The sequence below is a fragment of the Triturus cristatus genome, chromosome 2_2 (genome assembly GCF_964204655.1).
Source record: "Triturus cristatus chromosome 2_2, aTriCri1.1, whole genome shotgun sequence".
NCBI classification, from domain to species: Eukaryota; Metazoa; Chordata; class Amphibia; order Caudata; family Salamandridae; genus Triturus; species Triturus cristatus.
In genome coordinates, this window is record NC_140582.1 from 822901831 (window position 1) to 822926986 (window position 25156).

The 25156-nt window shown below is 43.8% G+C and overlaps 1 protein-coding gene across 3 annotated transcripts in view; it reads left to right on the forward strand.

The window, feature by feature from the left end:
• GABRA4 (gamma-aminobutyric acid type A receptor subunit alpha4) overlaps nt 1–25156 on the forward strand; it is a 387346-nt gene that overhangs the window by 216755 nt on the left and 145435 nt on the right. For all 3 annotated transcript variants that reach the window (XM_085643308.1, XM_085643309.1, XM_085643310.1), the window contains one exon: nt 4935–5087. In XM_085643308.1, the coding sequence (XP_085499434.1) occupies nt 4935–5087 (153 nt within the window). The remainder of the gene's footprint in view (nt 1–4934; nt 5088–25156) is intronic.

Below are 25156 nucleotides of genomic sequence, written 5' to 3' on the forward strand. Positions count from 1 at the left end.
TTGATATTATTTGCAATAGGTCTGTGTAGACTTAACCAATGCGATATTTTATTTTTTAACTGGGCATAGCCCTCCCGTTTGTTCTTCTCCAGCTCTGGTACCCCAGTAAGGACTACTACCAAGGGCACAGCTCCTGGTGGGAGTTCTGGAAGGGGGCCCTTGTTATATTTACCTCGAGCCGGCCGCTCAATTCCTCCTTCTCTATTTATATTCCCTAGGGTTTGACCAGGATTATTCCGCTGTCCATTAGTCGTTACAGCCAGGGATAATGTAGGTTTACTATTAGGTCCAACAGACTTACTCCCTAATATACTTCCACTCATATTATTTGATAATTGACGCTGAATGGTAGTCTGATCAGCAGTGGGAATAGTAGTTATAGTAGAGATACCTGATGAAGAGGGTACAATTGGAGCTTGTATAGGCAGGTTAGGCAACACTTTATTAGTCACTATCTTGATTCCCAGTTCATGTTCTATCTTCCCAAGTCTGTCTTCTAATTTACTAAGTCTATCTACGATAGCCAGAGAATAGATCCTCATTATAGACTCTATGCTATCGATCAGGGCCCTATTTGCAGGTTCCTGTAGCGTCACCACCGTTGGGGGGCTGTCGGCGGTGGAGATGACAGGATCAATAGGGGGGGTTACACATGGATGTGTAAGTGATATTACTATTCTTCCTTTATCTGTTAATTTAACCCGTCCTCCCCTAGTACTGTCATCCTTTTTAATGCCAAAGTCTGCATGGTTAATTTTCCTCCTTGGGAGGTCAGATTTATTTTTACACCTTTTTGTCGGAGGAGGGCCGTAGGTTTTAACTGGCGTGACTTTTTTTAGCCTTCTATTAACTACTTTTGTTTGTTTAGGGATAGGGGTAATTTGTGCTTTGGTTATAACGATAGATTTAGTTGTACTGGGAGTGGTAACAATGGTTGACAAATTACTAGTAGTGCCTAAGGGTTCTAATTCTCTCGTAGGTATTCCCTCTCTAAATATTAGAGGGATGCTATCCTGCGAGGGAGTGCAGGTTCTTTCAATAAGAGTTCCATCCCCCGTAGAGCTAATTAATACTGGTGACACCGGGAATGATCTATTCTTTAGGCTTTCAATCGACCGCCGTCGTTCAGCCCGAAGTTCCTCAAGGGTGGGGGGGGTTGGAGAATCCAAGAGGGTTTTCTTAAAGTACTTGTCTAATTTCCCATTTACCAGATTCACCGGCTTCTCAGGGCCAGGTAACTCCGGGGTTAGTATCTCAATAGACATAATGATAGATAATATACTGTACCCCCCAAACACTTACACAATAGTCCTATGATGGTCAGTACTCGGGCAGGGATTCTGGCCCAGTCCAGTCTCTGTGGGTCTATGAGGGTCTTAGAGGGTCCGCCCTTAGTCCGGGCTTTGTCCCGGGTGATGTCCCGCACACGCGTCCCGCTGACGCGTAATGACTTCAGGTCTTATGCTGCCTGTTAATAGAGGGGGCGGAGTCACGGGAAGAGGCGGCAGGTGTGCTCGATGGAACACGCACAGCCTGCTGGTCCTCGCAGTCCCGTCCTCCTGCACAGCAGCTCCCCAGTCTTCTTCCAATGTCCCCCGGGGCTCCCAGCACACAGGTCCAATCAAGGCAATGCCCAACGGGGCTCCACAAGGCAACAAGCACAAACGGGTCAAGGACTCCTCAGCGAGCGGCTCCCGCGAAGCGGGGGCCGCGAGGAGTTATCAGCGGTCAGCAGGGGGCGGAGTCACGGGAAGAGGCGGCAGGTGTGCTCGATGGAACACGCACAGCCTGCTGGTCCTCGCAGTCCCGTCCTCCTGCACAGCAGCTCCCCAGTCTTCTTCCAATGTCCCCCGGGGCTCCCAGCACACAGGTCCAATCAAGGCAATGCCCAACGGGGCTCCACAAGGCAACAAGCACAAACGGGTCAAGGACTCCTCAGCGAGCGGCTCCCGCGAAGCGGGGGCCGCGAGGAGTTATCAGCGGTCAGCAGGGGGCGGAGTCACGGGAAGAGGCGGCAGGTGTGCTCGATGGAACACGCACAGCCTGCTGGTCCTCGCAGTCCCGTCCTCCTGCACAGCAGCTCCCCAGTCTTCTTCCAATGTCCCCCGGGGCTCCCAGCACACAGGTCCAATCAAGGCAATGCCCAACGGGGCTCCACAAGGCAACAAGCACAAACGGGTCAAGGACTCCTCAGCGAGCGGCTCCCGCGAAGCGGGGGCCGCGAGGAGTTATCAGCGGTCAGCAGGGGGCGGAGTCACGGGAAGAGGCGGCAGGTGTGCTCGATGGAACACGCACAGCCTGCTGGTCCTCGCAGTCCCGTCCTCCTGCACAGCAGCTCCCCAGTCTTCTTCCAATGTCCCCCGGGGCTCCCAGCACACAGGTCCAATCAAGGCAATGCCCAACGGGGCTCCACAAGGCAACAAGCACAAACGGGTCAAGGACTCCTCAGCGAGCGGCTCCCGCGAAGCGGGGGCCGCGAGGAGTTATCAGCGGTCAGCAGGGGGCGGAGTCACGGGAAGAGGCGGCAGGTGTGCTCGATGGAACACGCACAGCCTGCTGGTCCTCGCAGTCCCGTCCTCCTGCACAGCAGCTCCCCAGTCTTCTTCCAATGTCCCCCGGGGCTCCCAGCACACAGGTCCAATCAAGGCAATGCCCAACGGGGCTCCACAAGGCAACAAGCACAAACGGGTCAAGGACTCCTCAGCGAGCGGCCACTCTGCTGTGCTGCTACTCCGCTGGACCTCTGCTTTGCTGTGCTGACCTCTTGCCTGGGTGAGAAGGAATGGAACTGCATCTCTTGAGCCCAGAACCCAGAGTGACTATAATCGTAAGCCCCCTCTACTGAATCCTCGATGAGAATTCAACAGGACCTCGCATCGCCGCCTCATTGCATCTTGGACCCATCATATTGCCTTGGCTGCAAGGCACTTTTTTGACCCTGATCCATAAAACGCTTGCAACCAGGATTTGAGGGGCCCCTGTAGCCAGCCCGTTCTCCTGCGTGGTCAGACTGAAGTTGTGACTTTGTCTCAGTCCAGCGTGACCAGATATCACTTGTTCATGCTTCATGCTTTTTGGCGTGGTTTTACTGATTGGATTTTAGTCATTTGTGTCATGTTTTGTTTATTAAATCAATATCTATTTTTTTGTGTGTTCTTTTCACTGTTTTACTGTTTGAAGTGTTGCACAAATACGTTATATACTGCCTATAAGTTAAGCCTGACTGCTCTGTGCCAAGGTACCAGAGGATTAGCACAGGTTAATTTAGGATTTGCCTGCCCATTACCCTGTCTAGGTTTGTGGTTGTTGCTTGACCAGGGCTCATACTCCAGTCAACTGACAACTCAATTTTTTTTAACAATGGACATTTTCCAATGCACCTTCATTTCAAGAATGGTTTGTAAAAATGGGGAAACATCGGTTACATCGCGGTGTTTACACCGTAATACCTTTACAACGCGGGTATTACAACGCAAGTAATTACAATGACTTGGCTGGATGGCGCTCTAGCCTAAGGAATAGTATGATTTACAATTCCAACACCTTCCCTACTGTACGTAGTCTGGAGTTGGAATAGTAAATCATACTATTCCTATGTCCAGCACCCTCCAGCGCAAGTCATTGTAACGACTTGCGTTGTAATGCCTGCATTGTAAAGGTAACGCGGTGTGAACACCACGATGTAACGTCGTATATATTCTTAAAAATGAAGAAAGTATCCCCCATAAACCGTCTCAATATCGAAACTTTCTCAGGTATTCAGTTGGAGTGATTAGGTAATGTATACATGAGATATCATTGTTCTCAAATTTTTATTATTTTTGTATTTCCATTTTTCACACTATTTTGCAATTTCAATTTCTCTTTTTGTACAATGCATTTTTGAGATAAAGAACTGAATGTGAGAAAAAAGCATAATCGAATTTACTTTTTAGATGAAAAATGTAGGGTTAGGTGGCGCAGCAGTGTTAAAGTATACAAATGTAGAATTATACAGAATGTCAACAAATAGACCAGCAATTGCTAACCTTTTTACTTCTGTGGATCCCTGCTCACACATTACTGGACCACCCACTAAATAATTATTGGAATCCAGGGATCTCCACTGGGTTATTACTGGAAGACGGGGACCCTAGCCAGAGCAATTTCAATGATATGAACCTCAAAACAATACACAAAGGATGATGTATTTATTTCACAAATAAATAGTATAAAACACAATGTTACATTTAATGAGAACCTTAGAGCTTATCTAAATTCAATTAAGGCAACCCATAGTCCACTATGTCATGTTAGATACACTTGCCCTCCAATTTTGAATTTTTCACATTTACAGAAAGTTTCACAATTTTCAATTCTATATTTTGCTTCTTTATTTATATACACTTTATTAATCTATTAATATTTTTTAATTTTCCAAGCAGTGGCAGACCCTTGGAATAGGCTTTGCAGATCCCCAGGAGACCCCGTATCACAGGTCAAGAGTTGCTGATTTAGAAAGCTTGGCTGCTGTAGTACAGGAAGGGGCTGTCTTGCTTGCTGTCCATATTTGAATGGCTCCCCTGCAGGCATAATAATCAAATGTAAGTGCCAGGCAACTAATCCAAAATGCAGATTATTTTATGCCTTTCCCACCTTTCCAAGAGTATTCTTAGTGTTAATCGTGGAGAATTTGAAGAGTTCATGAGTAAAATTAAAAGTAATTATTGTCCCCTACAGTACCTACCAAGTTAGTGCTTTACCTCCTCAATCTTCTAATGGGACCGCCTTTTGTCCCTCCTCTGCACCTTGTGTTTGTCAAATTAAATGACATTTCAGAATGTGGTTGATTTCTCAAGTTATAAGTGCCAAGGAGAACTGATTAAATTGTAAAAATGAACAGACAGAAGCGTATGCTGCTTTATTTTCAATATATATTGCTGTTTCTTTCTTAGGGGAATACGTTGTGATGACCGTTTACTTCCACCTCAGACGTAAAATGGGTTATTTCATGATCCAAACCTATATCCCCTGCATCATGACAGTTATTCTCTCACAAGTATCATTTTGGATCAATAAAGAATCTGTTCCAGCGAGGACTGTCTTTGGTAAACCACATTTATGTTTGATGCATGCATTTGTCTTTAATGTGTTCTGACATTAGGATCCAATATGAAGCTGCCTTTGATTTGCGTGTGCCTTCTGTTACATTTTGGGTGTCATATATTCTATGACAATCATACAATTTTAGGCGCCTTTGCAGGTATTTACTAATTAGAAAAGCCATCAGGGTAGGTTACATTTGCAGTATAAATAATTTAATATGCTTTATTAAAATACACATGATAACTTTAAACCCACTTAACGTTCATATTGAAGATCATGGCCATTTTCGTCTTAGCGTACGAAAAGGTATTCCAAACTTGTTAAAACTTGTTTTGCTTCAGAGTTCAAGGTCCTTTCTGTATGCTTCTCTAAACAAGCATTTGCAATGCAATCAGTCTTGCCATTGGGACTTTATATGTATTTAGCTATGCAGCACATTAGCCTGGGTGATGAAACATCTACTGTTCTTGAACATGGAGGAAAAGTAAGCACCAAACTGCATGACATGCCAGGTATGGGAACACATGGAAAGAAATATTGCCTTTCAGCTGGAAATTGTATAGTCCAAACCTCTGTTTTTAATATGAAATCAGGGCCTTCGGTGGTCATATCACTGAAAATACAAGATTTTTTTTTTTTTTATTGTCTATGGGTGCTCGTGGAAGACAAGTTCTATGGACTGGAATCTAGAGAATACTAAAGTGATTCTGGTACTTTACTGACCTCTGCTGATCGTTTTCTAACAAGAACGTTAAATAGAGGCAGTAGCCAGAAAAATTCCCTCAGCAGAAAGCAATTCTGGTATTTCACTGACCTCTACTGGACGTTTTTTATGAAGACAGTTAAATAGAAGCAGTTGAACAAGAAAAAAAGTCCCCAAGCGGAAACAGACAAGTCCTAGGGCTGATCTCCAAAGCCTACAAAGTACCTCTTTTATATACTAAAGTATATACAAGCGGTCTTGAATGCTCGATCTAAAAATGCAGGTGAATGTGTGCCCTTGTCCAAAGAAAATGTTTTTGTAGATCAGTGCACAACATTGCTGCTTAAAGTTCCTACCCAGTGCTAGAGTGCTGTAACAAAATGATGAAAGGAGAATTTTTTTAAATATTACCTTAAACAAGTGCTCCGTAACAAATTCCGTAGTAGAGGAACAAAGGTGTGCAGGTGAAAATACTAATAGTTACTCGTTTTTGGAAGTCATTTTTACCTCGGTTTTCTCATGTTATAGGGCTGCATTTTATAGGACAGGTGCCTTTCACGTTGGCTGGTCACTACTGCCATTGTCAAAGTTAACTAGGCTGCTGAAGGAAGAATAGCTTTGAGAGTTGTAAAGGAGGGGTTGGAAATGCCGATTAGCATAACCTTCTCATATTCTATTAAATATATTATCAGTGTTTGTGTGGCAGATTTGAAATATTTTTCAGGATGCAGAGTCTGGTGTTCCAGAGCAGTTCAATTTGAATCTAAACTTCATTGATTTGCTTGATTTGGAGGTCAACATTGAGAGATACATCTAAGGCAAAGTCTAGAGAATTTTCCAGATTAATAATTTTGGAGAAGAAGCTTATAACCTCTAATTTAGCAGTCCAGTCCTAAAGGAAGGCCTTAGAGATGTTTGTAAATCGAAGGAGGAAACCGTGTCAATATTTAGAGTTTGGTAGATGACGGACATCTGCCAAAAATTGGTGAATCCCTTCCACCCTATAAAGTGTGCATAGAAATAGTGTGGGCAGGACATGCACCGATTTTAGATGATATCCAATACAAGCCAAAATCTAAATATCCTGAGTTCCAACTGCTATTGCAAAAACACTCTAGTGCTTATGTCTTCCATCCACCAAACTCTGATTAACCCCCTCAGGATTTTGTGTTAGATTTGCGATTCATCTTCTGCATCCATACGCTGCTAGTGGATAGACATTGGATCAGTGTGCCAGTTTTAGCTGTGAGGTCAATCATTTGATACATCTGTGTACCTTCTGGGTACTTGTGGAAGTTAAAATCCGTTTTCGATTTCGATTCTGAGTAACATAAACTAGATAATGGCTCTTTGTGATAGAGAGAACAGCTGGGAGCCAATAAGGAATTGCCAGTCTGAATGTTTTGTCTCTGTTAGACATATATGCCTTGAACCACTTCAGTACCATGCCTTTCATTCCTATCCTATTGCATAAGGTGTGAATGAGTATTTTTTCAGAAAGAGTTGGGACTGTTTACTACAGTGACCAAATCTGAATGCAGATTGATGCATCACTAGCTGTTTTACTGCATTAATGTTTCCCCTCTTTAGTATCAATTCATGTATCCATGATTTTGGCAAGGAGAGAAAGCCTGTGGTTATGTATGTAGCATTTCAGTTTGTGATTTGTGCCATTTAGATTGTTTAATAGAAGTTGAGCATGGTCTGCTTCGAGTGCTTAAAGGAAATTGCCTTCTGCTGGAGAGAAATGCATGATATCCTGAATTGCACAATTTTCGCCAGGCATCTTGAAAATTCCCAGAGACAATTAATGAATGTTTTGCTCCATTGTCTACTGTTGGTAGAGAGAGACAGTAGTCCCAATTGTTGGCAATGGCTGTTTTCGCATGGTTATCTCCAAAATGTTTGCTTCTTCTTCCTATATTTTCCTGACCTGTTGTTGTTGGCTATAGGACTGTGGGCACTTTATCACTGCTTATCAGTGCTAAAGTGCATATGCTCTCTGTGTAAATTGTTATTGTGATTGGTTATCCATGATTGGCGTATTCCATTTACCAGTAGGTCCCTAGTAAAGTGCACTGAGTGTCACAGGGCTGGTAAATCAAATGCTACTGGTGGGCCTCCAGCACTGATTGTGCCACCCACATGAGTAGCCCTGAAAAGATGTCTCAGGCCTGCCGCCGTGGTGCCTGTGTGCAGTTTAACTGCCACGTCAAGTTGGCAAGTGCCCCCACTTGCCAGGAAGTAACCTTCCCTTTTCTTATATATAGGACACACCTATGGTAGGGTCAAGGTACCCTCCTGGGCACGGTGCAGTGTATGTGAAAGGTGGGACATGAACTGGTGTGTGTAACATGTCCTGATAGTGAAATTCTGCCAATTTAGTTTTTCACTATTGAAAGACTATCTTTCCCCTTAGGACAGCATGGGGAATGCTTTGTAGCATATCTTCTCATAGTGATAAGATAGAAAATTTTCTTTGGTATCCCTGAACTACGGATTTAATAACACATCTTTTAGTAAAGTTAGTTTTTAAATTGTTTGTTTCCAAATACCACTTTTAGAAAGTGACTATTTTCTTGTTCAACCATCCTGTGTGCCTCTGCCTGTTTGTGGATTGACTGTCTGGCTTTGGAGTGACAGGGGCTCAGGAGGTGCAGTGGCTCTAGGAGTCTAGATGAGTCAGCACTAGGCTGAATAGACCTGGTCTGCATTTGGGGTGGAGGGAGGAGTAGCACCGGCACCTGAAAAGGGCTGTGCCTGCCTTCCACAATGCTTACTCCGCCCCCTTTGGTATGTCTGGAGTCAAGTCTCACACTGACAATGGATGTTGTGGTGCACTTGCAGAGGGCCCCCCAGACCCGGTTTGAACTGGGCTCAGAGCCCCTTGCACTAAGAGAACAAAGACATTTTGGGGTATAAGTATCAGACCCAAAACCCCAGACTTTAGATCATTCCTGAGGGACCTTTGCCAAGGAGAAGAGCTGGAGAAACTGAGAAGTGCTGCCCTTGCTGTGTGTCTGGGGTTGGCCTGCAGTTGCTGTTTCTACTAAGGAAAGGAGAAGGACCTTGCTGTGTGCTGTGTACACTGCTTGGAGGAGATCTCCAAGGGCCTGATGTGAGCTGGCCTCCTGTTCTGAAGTCTCAATAACACAAAGACTTCCCCCCCAGCTCTCCTGAACTCTGCTGCTGTGAGTTCTAGCCTGCAAAGAGGTGCTTGTGCCAGTTGTGGGCCTCTAGAGGTTGTTGCTGCTGTTTGGTAGCTTAAACAAAGATGAAACGTGAAAAACCGCTAAAATCGATGCATCTCTCTTCTTGCGGCTGTTTTCCTGATGCATCTCCACGGCGTGAGAAGAATTTCCACGCACCTCTGCACCACTGCCGAAACTGCCGAAGCGCATGTTGCCACTGCAAGAATTGACGCATCGAGGGATCGCGGCTGAAAAGGAACGACGCAGCGCTGCTCGATGACGCCGCATCAATCGCTGACGTATCCCGGAATTCCACGCATTCATCGTACCTGTGCGGCAAGTTCTTCCGATGCATCACCCACGGACCAGAACCATCACGAAGAATCGACCCATCACTCCCCGAACAGACCGGATTTGACGTAACCCTTCCTCTGCATGCAGCGGTACAGTCACATCGCCTCCCCAAGGTCTCAGGAGTGTCGCATCTCTTTGTTTTCTGACGCTGCGGCTGTTTGGCTTGAGAACTTTGACGCATCTACAGGTACTTTGGTGAAAAGTCATGCATCCAAAGTCATGCATCCATAGTTTTCTATGGTACAAGTTCTTGAAAACTTTTGAAAGTCATATTTTTAACTGTGTATTTGGATTTTTGTCATTTTGGTCTTGTTTAGTTTAGATAAAGATATTTTATTTTTCTAAACCGGTGTTTGGTCCTTTTTTTGTGTTTTTCACTGTGTTCCTGTGTGTGTTGGTACAAATACTTTAAACGTTGCCTTTGAGATAAGCCTGTTTGCTCGTGCCAAGCTACCAAGGGGGTGAGAAGGAGTTATCTAAAGTGTGTATCCCCATTACCCTGACTAGAAGCAAGGGTCCCTAATTGGACAAAGGTATCTACCTCTGCCAACTAGACACCCCCATTTCTAACACTAATCAATTGAATTTACTTCACTATGCCATTGCATGGTCCCCAGTACTCCTAAATGCGAACAAAGCCTTCAGCGGACCGAGCCTACCATAGTAAAGCAGTCGCTGAGCACAATCAATCAATCAGGCTATTTTTAAGCGCTCTACTCGCCCGTGAGGGTCTCAAGGAGCTGGGGGTGAGGAGGGGGAGCAGCTCTGGCAGTCAAACTCCAGGATGCGGTTAGTATATGCCTCAACCAGAGTAATTTTATAAAGCAGTGGCAGGCCACCTGCCATGTGAGGACAAGTTGTACCTGGTCTATTTCTTACAAACACAAGGAGACTTCTCATCTCCTACATTCACCCTGAAAAATCAAATGAGTTGTTGACTATGCATATTAATTTCTTTTTTAAATTAAGTCTGAGCTACCTGCTTTTGTGCTCTTATATTTTTACTTTAATACTATATATTCTAAAACCGTAAGAGTCTGGGCATGTTAGTTGACAAACATCTCATTGAAAAGCGTGCTTGTAAATAAAGATCCTGGGATTCTTCCCATTTTCTCTGATTACGTTAACTCAGATCATGTAAACAGCCTAACAGACATTTTTAGGTTGTGCTAGAGAGCTTTAGATTCTTCTCAGAGCTACTGAATCTCCAAGGACTGCTGTTCAGTGAAGCGTACCAGTGGTTTCATTGTTCCCTAAAACCCTCATTTTGGGATTGGTCGAATTGGATGTTGTTCTTTGTGTTCGAGGCTGCAGAAGAAATGAGAGCTATAGGAATAACTTATTAGGGGGAGTTCATATGCCTGAAACAACATGCCCATGACACTGGACATCAGTTTGTAACAAAAAAGTTATAAAGCAAGTGAGCATGCCATGTCTCCAACACCCCTAACTGAAGCTCTGCTTGAAAGAAGCTCCATGCATCAAAAGCTTTGCTGCCCTATCCTTCTCCAGTGCAGTGCATTAAGTGGGAACGCAGGTCATGTTGATCAGTTAGCTGATCGGTCGCAGGAGGTGCCATTAAGTTCCCGGCATTCCCTGATCTGTTGCAGCATTCTGGGAAGGGGAATCCAGCCCGATGGCAGTAAAATGGAAAACCCATTCTTGTGTCCACATGCATTAGGGAAGCTTGCACCTTCAAGCACCTCACCTGGAATGGGCATGATTGATTCAGCTGCCCTACAAATAATGACTAATGTTCACTGGGCTGTGGATACACCTGATGGGAGTTGAATGCATCTGCCAGAGAAGAGGCCTACACCATAGAATTATGCTAAGTACCAATCTGGCTACAATTACTAGATTAGTGTGCCTCTGAAGCCTAGATTACACCTGATGAAGAATTATGTGTGAAGATTCTGGGCAGTGTGGAATTTCTGTTACCAGCAAGACTCTCTGTACACAATTTTTTCTATTTACTCATCTTGGAATTAGGCATACCTGTGCAGAATTGGACTTAACAGGTGGAATTCCACAAAGAGTTGCAGATTTTTGATGTTTAATATTTGCGACCTGCTGTGAGCAGCTGGTAATTTGTGTGTGAGGTCTCCTGTGTGTGGTGGGAGAATGAGGATGGGGGCCAGGAAGGGTGGGAGAGCATAGGGAAGGATGTGACTTAAGGTGTGAGAATTACATCCATCCCCTCTCCCTTGGCAGAGGGTCAGATTGGGAAGAGGAACGAGTTTGGGTTGTGATGTAGTGCTTTCGCAAAGTAGTTTTATAGGTCATATTTTCTGGTTTGTATAATAGAGTCCACTGTACCCACACCTGGAAAATGCAGAACAACCCCAGCTAACTGATAATTGTCTGTATGAATATGGTAATTCCGCTATTTACAACATCTTATTGGACTACTATTGACCAATTCAGTTTTTCTTCCACTACTCTAACTTGGTGCATAGACAATATTTATGTGAGGCAAAAAGGTTTTAGGAAATACCAATCAAGCAATATGTGCATACTCGGTCCTCATTTTGTTTTAATTAAGCCGTATTCATTCATCTAACCATTGTAAAAAATGTAATTCATTCACACAGCAATCCTTACATCAATTAATTTCTTTATTAATTTATCTCCACAATTTCACACACAATTTCATCTATTCAGTTCCTTATATTTTGTCATAAATTGAGCTGTTGATTCTCACAATATCCATCCTTTCATTGGCCTTATGCTATATCCATTATGCACTCAAAATCCCATTCATCCTTGCACTCCCATTTATCCACACACTCATTGATGTTATGGTTGATCTTCCACACATTCATTCATTTATTTTCCGTTCACTCAGCCTGTTGATCCAATTTCTATGCTCAGACTCATCCATTTTCCCATCATTCTCACAGTCATACAGTAGTCCATCAATACTCACAAAGTCATCCAATATCTTGAAGTGATTGATAAAATAATATGACAAATAAAAAGCTCCTACAGCGTAATAGTTTTTTTCTGTCAAATAGTGGTACCTTGGGATTGTATTCAATAGTTTTCATTTTTTAATATGGTAGTATCCTATCCAGGATACATCTTTCTCTAGTAAGTTACTACTTTGGCCTAGATATATGTCAACAAAAATATGCACAACATCTGCTCATGGGACTGGTTTTCTGATGTAGTAATGGATATCTGTTGGGAATTACCTACTTTTCCGTGGTATTTCCCCACATTGTTGCCTTTTTTTAGCTGAACCAGTTATTGTTGGCCTTAGTACTCTACACATTTTACTCCTTCTAAACAGGAATAAGGTACTTGTGCTCTCCAGTTTAGACATCGTAAAATTGGCATACACTTAACTACCACATTCAATTGACTTATAAGTCTTTAGTATATGATACTGCATGTACTTAGGGACTGTAATTTAAATGCTGTAATGGGGCTGCATTGTGCTACCCATTTAAGTAGCACTATAAAACATGTCTCTTGGCCTGCCCTTGCTGCCTGTGTACAGTTTTGAACTGCCATTTTGACCTGGCAAAATAAACTTTTTGTGAGTCCTAACATTCCTTTTGAATACGTATAAATCACCCCGATGGTAGGCCATAAATTCCCATAGGGAAGGGTGCATTGCAGCTAAAAAACCAGAACATGTAAAATTAAAGTTTTACATGTCATGGCAGTGAGAAACCTCCAAAGTTGTTTTTCACTGTGGCAAGGCTGGCTCTGCCATAGAAAAGAATGAGTTATATGATAGCACTTTAGAATGATTTACATCAATGATTCAAGGACTCCTCTAAATGTAATCTAAAATTCAACGTATTGTAATGTTGAATTTCATACTTCTGTTTTGTAACCAACATTTTTAGGAAGTTTCTGTTTTTCTGCCATTGTCAGCTGACCCCTTATGACTCCCCTGGAGTGTTGTGTATTGCTTCCAGACAGTGGACAAAGGGCCTAGGGTGTGGAAAGCGGTCCTCCTTTTTTGACAAGGGTAGCCTGGCGGCTGTACTCTGTGCCTACTGAGCTTCCAAGGTTACCCTAGGAGGTGTAGCCAGTCTCTTCCTTACTTCAAAGGAGGCATACCCTGTCACTGGCAGATGCAGCTCGCACCTGGACCTAGCTGTCCTTTGTCTCTCTAGTCAGGCTGACACCGAATCCTGTTGGGGTAGAGGAACAGACCAGAATTGGTTTAGGGGTGACAAACGTTACCCACAGAATGACAATGGGCATAAAAGTGGACCCCCTCAGAACTTTCCTGAGCACCACTGGACCTGTGTGGCTCAGAAGGAGGACTGCCCTACTGTCTGAAGAACCTAAAGGAACACTGGACCTGCACTGCATGCCTTGAACCTAGGACTCTGGAAGTGACTCCAAGCATAATTTGATTGATCCCCTGTTTGAGCCACACAGACACAACAAGCTTCCGGAGACTTTTCTCCCTGCCACTGCCCAGCTGACCAGTTCTAAATGGACCTGCCGTGGACCTGGTTGTAGTGAGTCATCAACTCCAAGTGGTGTCCCTCATGTCCTGTACCATTGACTGCTGTTAGTGTATTCCTCCTTCCCATACTGCAAAAGCTGTGACATAAACTTGTGTTCTGAATTTTTCTGCAGAGAACCTGCTGGAGTCTGGGACAACTCTCAACCTTGAATTGCAGTTTGGATTCAACTTGCTTGTTTGCCCCACTAATGGAGATCTGACTTCCAGAAAAGTTTATAAGTCTGAATGAAGAGAGATCCATTGGGACAGACCCTGAGCCAAAATCAGTTAAGGCCTTCCTTGGATTGGACTCCCGTCTTCTCCAGCTTTACTGCCTTAATCTACAACCGCACTGTGTACTCACACTTCAGCACCCCGCCATTGTGGAGCCCTTGTTCTAATCCAGCTTGCAGTTTGCCCTGCTGATGACTTGTTGACAGCCAAATTTGGTCAGAATTAGGTGTGGGCAGAATTCCACAAAGATACATATAAACTCAGTGAGATTCCACAGAGTTGTGCCCACCCCTAAAAATGGTCCTTGGTGGGATGTAATGTATAGCGATCCCTCCAGCACACCACACAAAAGCGGTGCTGCTTGGAGCTGTGGGTGCTGACTAGGGGTGGGCGGAATTTGCGGAATTAACCTTCGCAAATTATCGCGAGAATGTTTAAAATTATCGCAAACAAGCAGAAATATCGCGAAGATGTGGAAGTTTTTTTCCGGCATGTTCGCGAGATTTTCTGCATGGTTGCGGGTCGCCAACTTACCCATGTGGTTGCTTGCGGGCGCGGCCATCTTGTTTTGAGTTGTTCTCGCGGTGCATGATCGCGAGAAGAAAGACGTGATCGCGCGACGCATGACGTCACTGCGGGCGCGAACTGTCGCGAGACAGCGCAAATGGCTAAAAACAATACAACATCTCATGGAGAACGCGACCGGATCAAGAAAACTTGTCGGCGAACGCAGGGATTCAGGTAAGGCGATCGCGCGCGCGCGAGAATGTATTATTTTACAGCGCGACCAAGAAACAAATTATCGCCAAGCTGCGGAAACCGGAATTTTTGACATTTTCGCGCTCTCCGCGGAACGCAAAAATGTCAAATTATCGCAATTTCCGCGAACGGAACGAAATTTTTGCCCAGGCCTAGTGCTGACAGCCGGTGTGGGCAAAAAAATTCGATGGCTCCTTTGCCCAAGTTTGAGACTACCAAAGTGTCCCCTCGGAAGGAGGGGAGGTGCTGGTGTCATCCTCGCTCTCTTTGTGTAGCAGGTCTTCATTGTCACCACGCTGGAGATTGTCGCAGTCTGAAAACCGAAGATAAACAAGCGGGCCCAGATGTATCAGTCTGTAAATTAGCATGCCATTATGTGTAGCCAGCTGGGCGAGCTGTGTCTGGTCCGAGGCTTCAAAGTACATCGGGCTCTATCCTGCGGCACCTCTCAGTTCAATCATCTGGGTGCTGACACACAGCTCCCTCTGCTGACAGACTGCCATATCATGCTGCTGTCTGCCTGGCAGCGGGGCGGAGGCAAGCTTTCCCTTCAATGGGAAATCTAAAAACAACAAATATAGCCATTTCCAAAGTCCACGCTACCAAAACAAGCATTGGTCTCGGCTTTGGGACCTTATAGGCATTTAGAAATTGCAACATATCTTTGTTGCTACATCTACTGCTCTTTAATGTGGAAGCTTTGACACTACTAGGCACATTAAATGTTCTGCAATGAGAAGTACTTATCTAGAGTGTTATTTGTGTACAACTGGTAATTTGAAGTCACATGTCTGAAGGGGTTTCCTACACAAAATTTTACATGATAAGCAAGGCAGGTGTGTTCAAATAAATAAAAAATAAACTGGTAGTACAGGAAGGCAATGGTTGAGAGTAGTACAATCTCTACAAGGCAATCCTAAAAATGTAACAAAGTCCAAACACAAACAGTGAAGAAAGAAAAGCGTTCCTGTTTCTGTAGGCTAGAATATATGTAACGGTTTGTTGATGCAGAGACACCCTGACCAGGCAGGGAGATTTGCACTTGGCATCGTTCTGTGTTTGATGCGTGGGGCAGCAAAAGTCCAGACGTGGAAGCTGCTCAAAGGCACAACTCCAATGTGTCTGTCAATCAAGGAGGAACACACCAGATGGAAGCAGGGACCGAAGAGCTGTGCAGTCACAACACACTGAATCGTGCACTGTGATTTACGAACACAGGTTAGAAATCCATGCTAGGTGCTTGTTGGTGCAGCCTGAGCTAAGCAGACCTGGATTTTGTTAGCACAGGACGCTGAACTGCTGCTCGCCTGCCCTTCTCTTTCCACTCCACCCTTCAGGCGTCTTCCATGCTGCTGCACCAAGCTGGGAGCACATTAACAAAGATGGAATCGGATGCAGCAGTTATTACACCAGGCATGCACAATGAACACACCAATAGGACCATTGAGATACAGGCAAGAAAGCCAAAATGGGCAGAAACAGCATTTGTGCACATTAAAGCAACACCAGCTATTAAAAACCGAGAGCGCACTGCGCTCCCTCACGGTTCTGAATGGGTACCTGGGTATTAGTACATAGAACAAAAACAGAAACTAATGACACGATACACAGGCACACAAAAAGGTTCACCCTCTTCTTAGGCCTCTTGCCTCTGTCCGAATATCCACTCTAATGTATTGCCCTATAATGCCCTAATAGAACAGCTGTTACACTCCGGACAGATTACCACCAAAAAGTAAATATGGCATTCAAACACAGCTTAGCATCAGATGTTCCTTCAGGCGTCTAATTGACCCTTGTAGCACAGTCAGTCCACGGTGGACAAGTAAAAAAACAGGAAACTCCAATCCTGTTCTTGTTGACTGCGTATCCTACTCACCATGACTCCGTCTACAGGGAAAAGGGCCTCCTTCTTCCCGTCCAATGCTAATAATGCTCCCCGGTCTACGGCAAGCCGGAAATGCGTGTGTTATTTGTAAACACCGGCCTGGGCCTACGGCAAGCCGGACATGCGTGTGGTGTTTTGTCACGCATGCGTACGATGTAAGGCATTGCGTGCATGCGAGACAAACAGTGCGAATGTACCCACAAATCAAATAGCAAATAAGCACTGAAAATGCAATAGGATGCGTATTTACGCGTGTCCAATTTGTCTAATTGTGAGAAATGTAACTGCTTGCTCCAACTAAATGTATGTTGTGGTGTTTTATAGACATTTATAGCACACGCTATTCCAGATTCTAAACCTCCAATCAAACTCTGCAAATTTCCACATCTAAATTCTCGCACAAACTGTAAATGTCATAGCATAACATTAAGTTAAACACAACACATGTTCATTTGTACACAGAGGAAACACAACAACTTGTTATATAAATACATGCATTTACCCAAACAAATGCTTACCAAATCTTCTAGGAAGTCCTTTATTATGAACAGCCTTTCTAACTTGCTCTTCGTTTACATTACAACAAGCTCTGGGGCGTATCATCAAGGCAGCACTATAAAATGTATCGCTTTATCAGCAAGGTCACGCTATCGTGTGAATCCTTGCCTTAGCGCCCCTTCCCTCTTATGAGATGCAAAGTGGGCGTTCCTTCCCAAAAGAACGTGAGAAATGTCGCTAACCGACATTCCTCCTATTATCTAGCCTCACGCTAACCTGCAGAGCGATAAGAAAAGTAGCGCTAATCGCGGTTATCGCTACTTTCCTTACGCCTGCTTTTCATCTGACTTAGCCAGGATATCCAATGGAAGGTGGATATCATGGTTGAGTCTGCCCTGCCCTATCAACAAGCTATCGCCATACGCTGTGCGATTATCGCTGGATTTCCAGCAATAATCGCACATTAGGCAGCTTGCGCCTGGAATTTTATTGCTGTTGAGATAAGGGTTGTTGATAGCATGCTATCTCAGCGATAAAATTCAGCGGTAGCGGCGATAATTATCCTCGCGCTGAGCGATAATTATCGCCGGCCCTTGCTGATATGCCCCTCTCTTCTTTATTTACCGTCCACAAGGTACCAACTTCCTCCTACGCCGCCACCTGTCCATCCAAAACTAGAGTATTGGATCACACTTTTAGTAAGTGCTGCGCCTAAAAATATAATTGGAATGCTTTTTCTTGGAAGCAAAGTATAACCCAAATGATGGGCAGGGGCATCGAAGCCTCCCTTTGCCGTAAACTCATTCGGTTTCCACTTCCATATTCTGCCATGGACCGGAAGCAAATAATTTCACATACCTCTGCGAGCCACATCTGCTTGTCCAGTTAACTGGCCTTTCTCGTTTTGCTAGTACCTACATTGACATTCAACACCCTTGATTCAAACGCGAGATTCCGGAACGGTACCCTTATCATGGATATATCAATTAATATATGGTAAATACACCATGACCTCAGACTACTTTCTCCCAAAATCATTTTCAATACGGGAATGAAAACAAAACAGAAATATAACTTCACACTGATTCAGAGGCAATGGGGTGTTCCTTTGACGGCGCCTAGGACGTGCGGTGCTTCCCAGCAAACCCTGCAAATCATTGCAAAAAGAATTCCCACACATTACTGCCAACGAGATACCGCCCATTCTCTTACACCGTAAGAGAGTGCAGCACGTCTGGAGAAAGTGTTCTCTAGCTGTTTGAGTCGGATACATTTTCTTCGCCGGTTTTACCCTTTTTTTAAAACCTATTTTATAGGCATTTCAACTTTTCTAATATTCTGGCGAATATTTTTACAGTAATATATAGTACGCCCGTTCTTGGGCTCGTAAGAAATGAACATCAAAGTTTTGCAATAAATGTCGGTTTTCCGTTATCACAGAGTTAGGGGGATGAAGTCATCTATATGGTAACATTATCTAAGCAATCTCCCATATCCTGCATATTAACAAGGATCCCCATAGGATGTACAGAAAAAACACCCCTTCAACCTTAATGTAGCCATACCTGTTAGCGGTGTTAGCCTCACTAAATAGAATCTTTACAGGAAGCCATTTAACAAGCTACAAACAATGCAAACTTTGAGAACTGGTGCAGGGAGTGTTTGAGCTAACGAAATGGGGGTGTAATCAGAGTGAGGAGTGTGTGGACGAGGGGGTCCACACAGTCAGTTCCAAGCATGTGGCTGGGGCCGTATTCCCGCCCAGGAATGAGGAGTATAATGGTCCGGGGACAGGCTCTCCCCAATTCTACTCTACTGTGTTTTAGGGTGTGTTAGCTGTGCCCTCCCCTGTTTCTTCATCCTCCAGATTCTCAGTGTTCCGAGACGAGTCCCCTCCTGGGTGCTCCCAGGTGTTAAGTACTTCAGCCCACGGTCTCGCTATGGGGCGCTGCCGTACTCCTTCGGCTTCTTCCCCTGTGAGGGCTCTTTTCTCCCCACCTGCCCATTGTGTTACGATATGCTTCGTAGATCAATCATTGTTGCTGCTTGGGCTGCGTGCGCGTGTGGAAGTTAGAATGTTTGTTGGAGGAGTGTTTGCATGTTTTGAATGTGAGGGGGAAGGCATGAGCTGGTCTCAAGAACGTCAATGCCAACTGCTTATCACGATTACCCCTTCCAGGAACATCCAAAGATGATATAATTCATGAGGATCTGGATGAGGATTGCGTAATAGCTTCAGTCGAAGAGGCATGCAATGGGGCGATTAGTGTAGAGAAATGGAAACAAGCCACTTTGGCTGACCCTGTGCTCCAACGTATCGTTTCGGGCTTAACCGATCAGTGCAATCGGAATGTGTTTTCGAGTATGGAGCTGTCAGAGTATAAAGTGATTTGGTGTGAGTTATCCGTTGAATCGCTGACTGGAATAGTCAGAAGAACGGATAAATTAGTAGTGCCTGTGGGATTACGCCATAGACTGTTAAACCTCTTACACGAGGGGCATTCAGGCATGTCTAGCATGAAAAGAAGGGCGAGGTGTGATTTTTGGTGGCCAGGCATGGATAAGGACATTGACAGGTGTGTGAGGAATTGCGTAGCATGCATGTGCAGTGATAAGTCACATACATCGCAAGAAACCCCCCTAACACCCATTGCATTTCCAAATAGACCTTGGCAAAAGCTGGCCATGGACATTTGTGGGCCGTTCAATTCGACATACATAACTGGCAAATTTGCTTTTGTCTTAGTGAATTATTACACCAAAGGGCCTGAGGTCGCTTTTGTAAGAGAAATCAAAGCATTTAGTGTCATCAATTTTTGTGAAGAAATCTTCCATAGGGAGGGTTATCCTGAAGCTATTACTACGGACAATGGTCCGCAATTTCTAGCTAATGAATTTCAAGGATACTTAAAAGAGCATGGCGTTAAACACATTACTACTGCAGTTTACAATCCGAGGGAGAATGGTTGAGAGGTTCAATCAGGTATTGAAAGAGTGCATACAGTTGGCTGAAACGGAGCGTGAGGATTGTAGATCTTCTCTCAAGAAAATGTTGTGGAATTATCGTAACACTCCTCACACTGCCACACAGGAAACTCCTTTCTGTCTCCTTAAGGGGAGAATGGCATACAGTAAAATCACTCCAGCATGGATGAGAAAGGAACTTGTGAAAAGAATACCTAGGGAAACCTTAGAGCGAAGGGTGAGTGAGTATCAATGTAAATATGCTTTGAGACACAATGATAAGATAAAAGGTCGAACATGTGTATTCAAAGTTGGAGGTTGGGTGAGAACGTCACTTGAAGGTCTACCAAAGACTGGAATGTCTAGATGGTCTAAACCCAAGAAAGTGTTGAAAGTTAGCGGCAATTGGGTGTGGTTAGATGATGGGCGATGGTGGAATCGCAGAAAGGTGATTTTTGTGTAATGATCTTGAAAGTAGGTTGTGGTCTGACAAAGAGCAGTGTGTTAGTCCTTCAAAACTCTGTGACTCTAATCCTGACACCACTAGTAATAAGACGAAAGGTGAATTATCAATCACACGCAACACTTGCACCAGGAGGTTATCGGGTCGCATTCTTAGTAAACCATCGTGGCAGAAGGATTATTATTGCACCTAATTGTTTCTTGTTATTATATTACCTTGTTAAGGGAATAGTAATTGGTCCCATGTATTCACAAATGTTTTTGTCTCCATAAGAGCTTGGATTACTTTATCTATGTTAAATTATTTGTTGTAATTCTATTCCACCATTGTTGCTGCTTGGGCTGCGTGCGCGTGTGGAAGTTAGAATGTTTGTTGGAGGAGTGTTTGCATGTTTTGAATGTGAGGGGGAAGGCGTGAGCAGCTGAGCAGCAAGAAGGGGTTCTCCGATGGGGCATTTCTCATGGACGCAACTTATACAATAAACCGTGTTCTCCAAGTCCACGCATGCAGATTTCTTTCTCATCATTGAGCAACAAAACATTGTGTTACGTCCTTTACCCAAGTCCTCACCACTGACCTGGCCGCTGATTTCCAGACCAGGGCAATCCTCCTTTTGGCCAATACCGGTGTCAGGTCTAAGAACCTTGTTCCCACTTTTCTTTTAGGGGGTTTTGGTAACAGTCTCAGCAGGCAAACCTCTATGGTGGTTCTAGGGTACGCCCTAGTGCAGTATCAAGGGCAGCCATGACACCCTCCTAGAAGGGACTAAGTGCAGAGCAGTCCCATGTCATGTGTATGAAGTCTGCATCTGACAGATTGCAGTGATGGCAGCGGTTGGACTCACCTCTGTATACCACTTGTAGTCTGTGGGGCTCATATAAGTCATATAAAGGTAGTTGAACTGTGTGCATTTGAACCTGGTGTTCCTATAGACTTTTTTGAGGTAGACTATGCTCTTATTTCAATCAGAGTGATGTAGTTCCAGATCTATAATCGCTTCCCATTTCAGGCACAGCCTGGATAGGGGTTTGCGAGTTATGCCCAATAGGCAAACCATTTAACTAGGTGTCTCGCCGTGCCTAGAATCAGTAGGTGTTGCAGTACTGTATGTCACCGGTTTTACCCTTTTTGTAATGTCCCTGCTGTACAAAAATCAACATCCTCAAAAGCTGGTATTTTAGGAGCACCGATTGGAATGACTGGGAAATTTCTTGCTGAATTTATGCACTGCTAAGCAGCACTTCAGGAGCGGAAACAAGTGAAAACCAAAACATGAAATTGCTTCACTTTCTATTATGTGCATAAAAGATGATTGGCACTCTCATACTGTTTTGCTTGAAAAAAAACATACAGAGCAGTGAAACCATTACAGACTGAGTGGAAGCATTTAGAAAAGATGAAATCCTGAAGACATTATATGGGGTGGGGAACTGGTGAACTCTGTCACGCGGTTGCTGGCGTAGTTTTTGTCGAACTCTGAACTCCAAACGGAAGGTGGAGTGGAAAAACTCAGTAAGCTCTACCAGTGGAGCGAAGTTTACTGACCACCCCTAGTCAGAAGGTAAACTTTCCATCAGGATGAACCTAGGCCCTGTATCCGGCATACGTTCCATCAGGGTCGGCCTGAACTTTTGACTTCTAGCCTAGTCTAGTGCAATCATATAACTATGGTTGTCATTTTGCACGTTTTGGCATTATTTTTAATTCAACATTTAAAAATGCAAATCTTCAGTTCCACTTATTGGATTTTTGTAATTTGTGTGTCATTTTATATATGTAAATGTACTTTGTCTTCTAAATTAGTTTTTGATTTTTCTTGTATTCGAGAACTGCATAAATACTTTACACTTTGCCTCTACGTTAAGCCTGACTTCTTGTGTGCTAAGCTACCAGAGGGTTTGGCACAGGTTTATTTAGTGATTTTTGCAGTTCACTCTAAAAAGGATTGTCATTATTACTTGAGGTGGGTTCTCACCACCATCAACTAAAGATCCAATTTTGTACAATTTCTTATTGTTTAATCGTTATTGATGGTGCATACGAGGCAAACATAGGCACTGATGGCGCAGAGTGGTTTAATGAGCAATAGTTGGTTAATTCACAGTGCAAAAATGACATAAAACCCTTGCTGAATGTAATTCACATGGTTGGCAGCACTAAAGCACAGTTGAGGGTTTCCGCAGTGCGGTCCGAAAATACAATTGTTGACATTTTGACCCTCATGCATGCATCCACAGGTCTCATCAAGACAGAGAAATGAGAGGTCAAAACATTTCTAGAATTTTTTAGTGTCGATTTCTTCAGATCCCTCATAGTTTTCTGTTGCCCGCTGCTAAATCTCCTGAACCAGGACAGTTTCTAGGTTACCCAGTCATTGATGCCATTGGGCTCAAAAACTCACTTCAGCCATGAATCCAACACAGGCTACAGTGTCCACTAGCGCAGGCATGATTATAACAAGTACATGCAAAGCATGTTTTTTGTGGGACATCTGAATGGGGAACAAGATATTCCTAGTGTCTGGACGAGGAGTATTCCAGATTCTGGGTGTTTTATCTCAGAAGAACCATTGTAGTTTTTTCTTCCAAAAGCATGGAAAGAAGAGAGAGTTGTTTCATAAGCTTCACACCATTAATGAGCCTGCAGAAATGGATAATTTAGGAGAAAGATATCTCTGTTTACTTTTGCTTGTGTATCCTAGAGTGCGTGAAACCTCAAGATTAGTAGAAAAGGCCCATTGCCGTAGAAGATGCTTATATTTGGCATTTCCTAACATGATGATGATGTGAGTCTCCATCCTTTCAGTTTTTTCATCAAGCAGTTTTATGATTTATTAACAGGAGAAGGATGAGAGTAACATGAAGGATAAGCTTTAATGGGAATAGAGAAGTAAGTTAATCAAGTAACACTCCATAACCTTTGAAACATTGCAGTAGCAGAAATTCTGTTGGTTGCTAAAACATGTACTATCAATTAATTTAATATAGTTGCAGTTAGGTGCTTGTCTGTTTGGATGAGAAGGTGAGACGAAAAAGCATATCTTAGGCAAAATGTGCTCACGGTGTAGTGTGTGGTATCTTAAACCCCATCCCAACAAAGTAGACCAAAGGTCCTATCCAGTGACCTCTGTGGATTCGCTATCTTGGGGATTTGTAATCTGCAGTTTCACCCCTTTCCGCAGTATAAACTGCACAGTGTTGGAGGTTGTATGCCACAATACTGAGGTCAGTAATGTCAACCAGCACGCCTCAATATTGACTACTTGACTACTTGTATATTTTCAAGGTAAGCATAACTATGAAAGCAAATATTTGAGATCCTTCTGCATCTACTAGATTGACAATATGTTCGTAGTCAATATTGTGGAACTGGCATAAGTGCAGGGCAGTATTAAAACTTTGTGTTAGAATGAGTCCAGTTCGGTATCCTAGAGGTACAAAGTGGGATTGAGAGTATTTTCTTGTGCTCTCCTCTCTTGTACTCACTGTGCAGCACAGAATAACCATGTAGAAATACGTATCTCACTGAGGATGCATTGGTGATATCAATTAAGATATCAGCAATGTCAATCAAAGCAAGCTGGACTACGGGTAATTCATCAATGCCAGGATCAACAAGAAGTCAACATAAGGCTGCAGACCATTCAGAACTCGTAGGCGGGAATAACCCTCAACCTCCCACGCCGCACTCACATTACACCACACCAAAGGAGCTACATTGGCTTTCAGTTCACAAATGAGCACAGTCAAAAAACTCCTCACCCACACTTTCAAGGTAGTTCATAACACCAGCCCAGCATACCTCAACAATTGCATTTGCTTTCATGATTCTTCTAGACACCTCCAGTCATCTGGAGGCCTACTTGCACACATTCATTGCAATAAAAAAACAGATCTGGGGTCGAGCCTTCTCCTACATCACTCCTAAAGCTGGAACAGCCTGCCGCTACACGTAGGAGCCTCCTCCTCACTTCTAGAATTTTACAAGAAGCTGAAGACCTGGCTTTTCTAATAGTACCACTAGGCACTAGTTGTGGCTAGACTCACATCTGCTCAGCACCAGGATACCTTACCTGGTGATAGTGCATTCTACAAATCTCAATAATATAGCATATGAGATGTCGTCAGTGATGCCATTGACAGTGGAAAGAGCATGATTCTAGTGTGCCTGATTTAGAGTAACATGGGAATTTCAGAGGCTTAGATTTTGCATTGTAATCCTGATGCCACCATTACTCTAGTTTATAAGAAAGTGTATGGTGTTTTTATGAATACATGTTAATGTGTTATGAGCAATCATAGCCATCAATTACTAATCTAATATATTTTTTCAGTTCATTTTTGTATTTGTTTTTACTTACTAGGTGCTGTGTGCATGTGTGCATGGCGCAAGGCCATTTTTGCAGTGAGGATCCAGTGTGGATCCAGGAGCACAGATCCAAATTGGTGCCATGGATTGATGGTTATGGCAAAGCCTTATGCTCAAACCAATCAGCTTGAAAGAATTCATGTTTCTTTCAGGATTCGTGCACCGCTTATTCCAG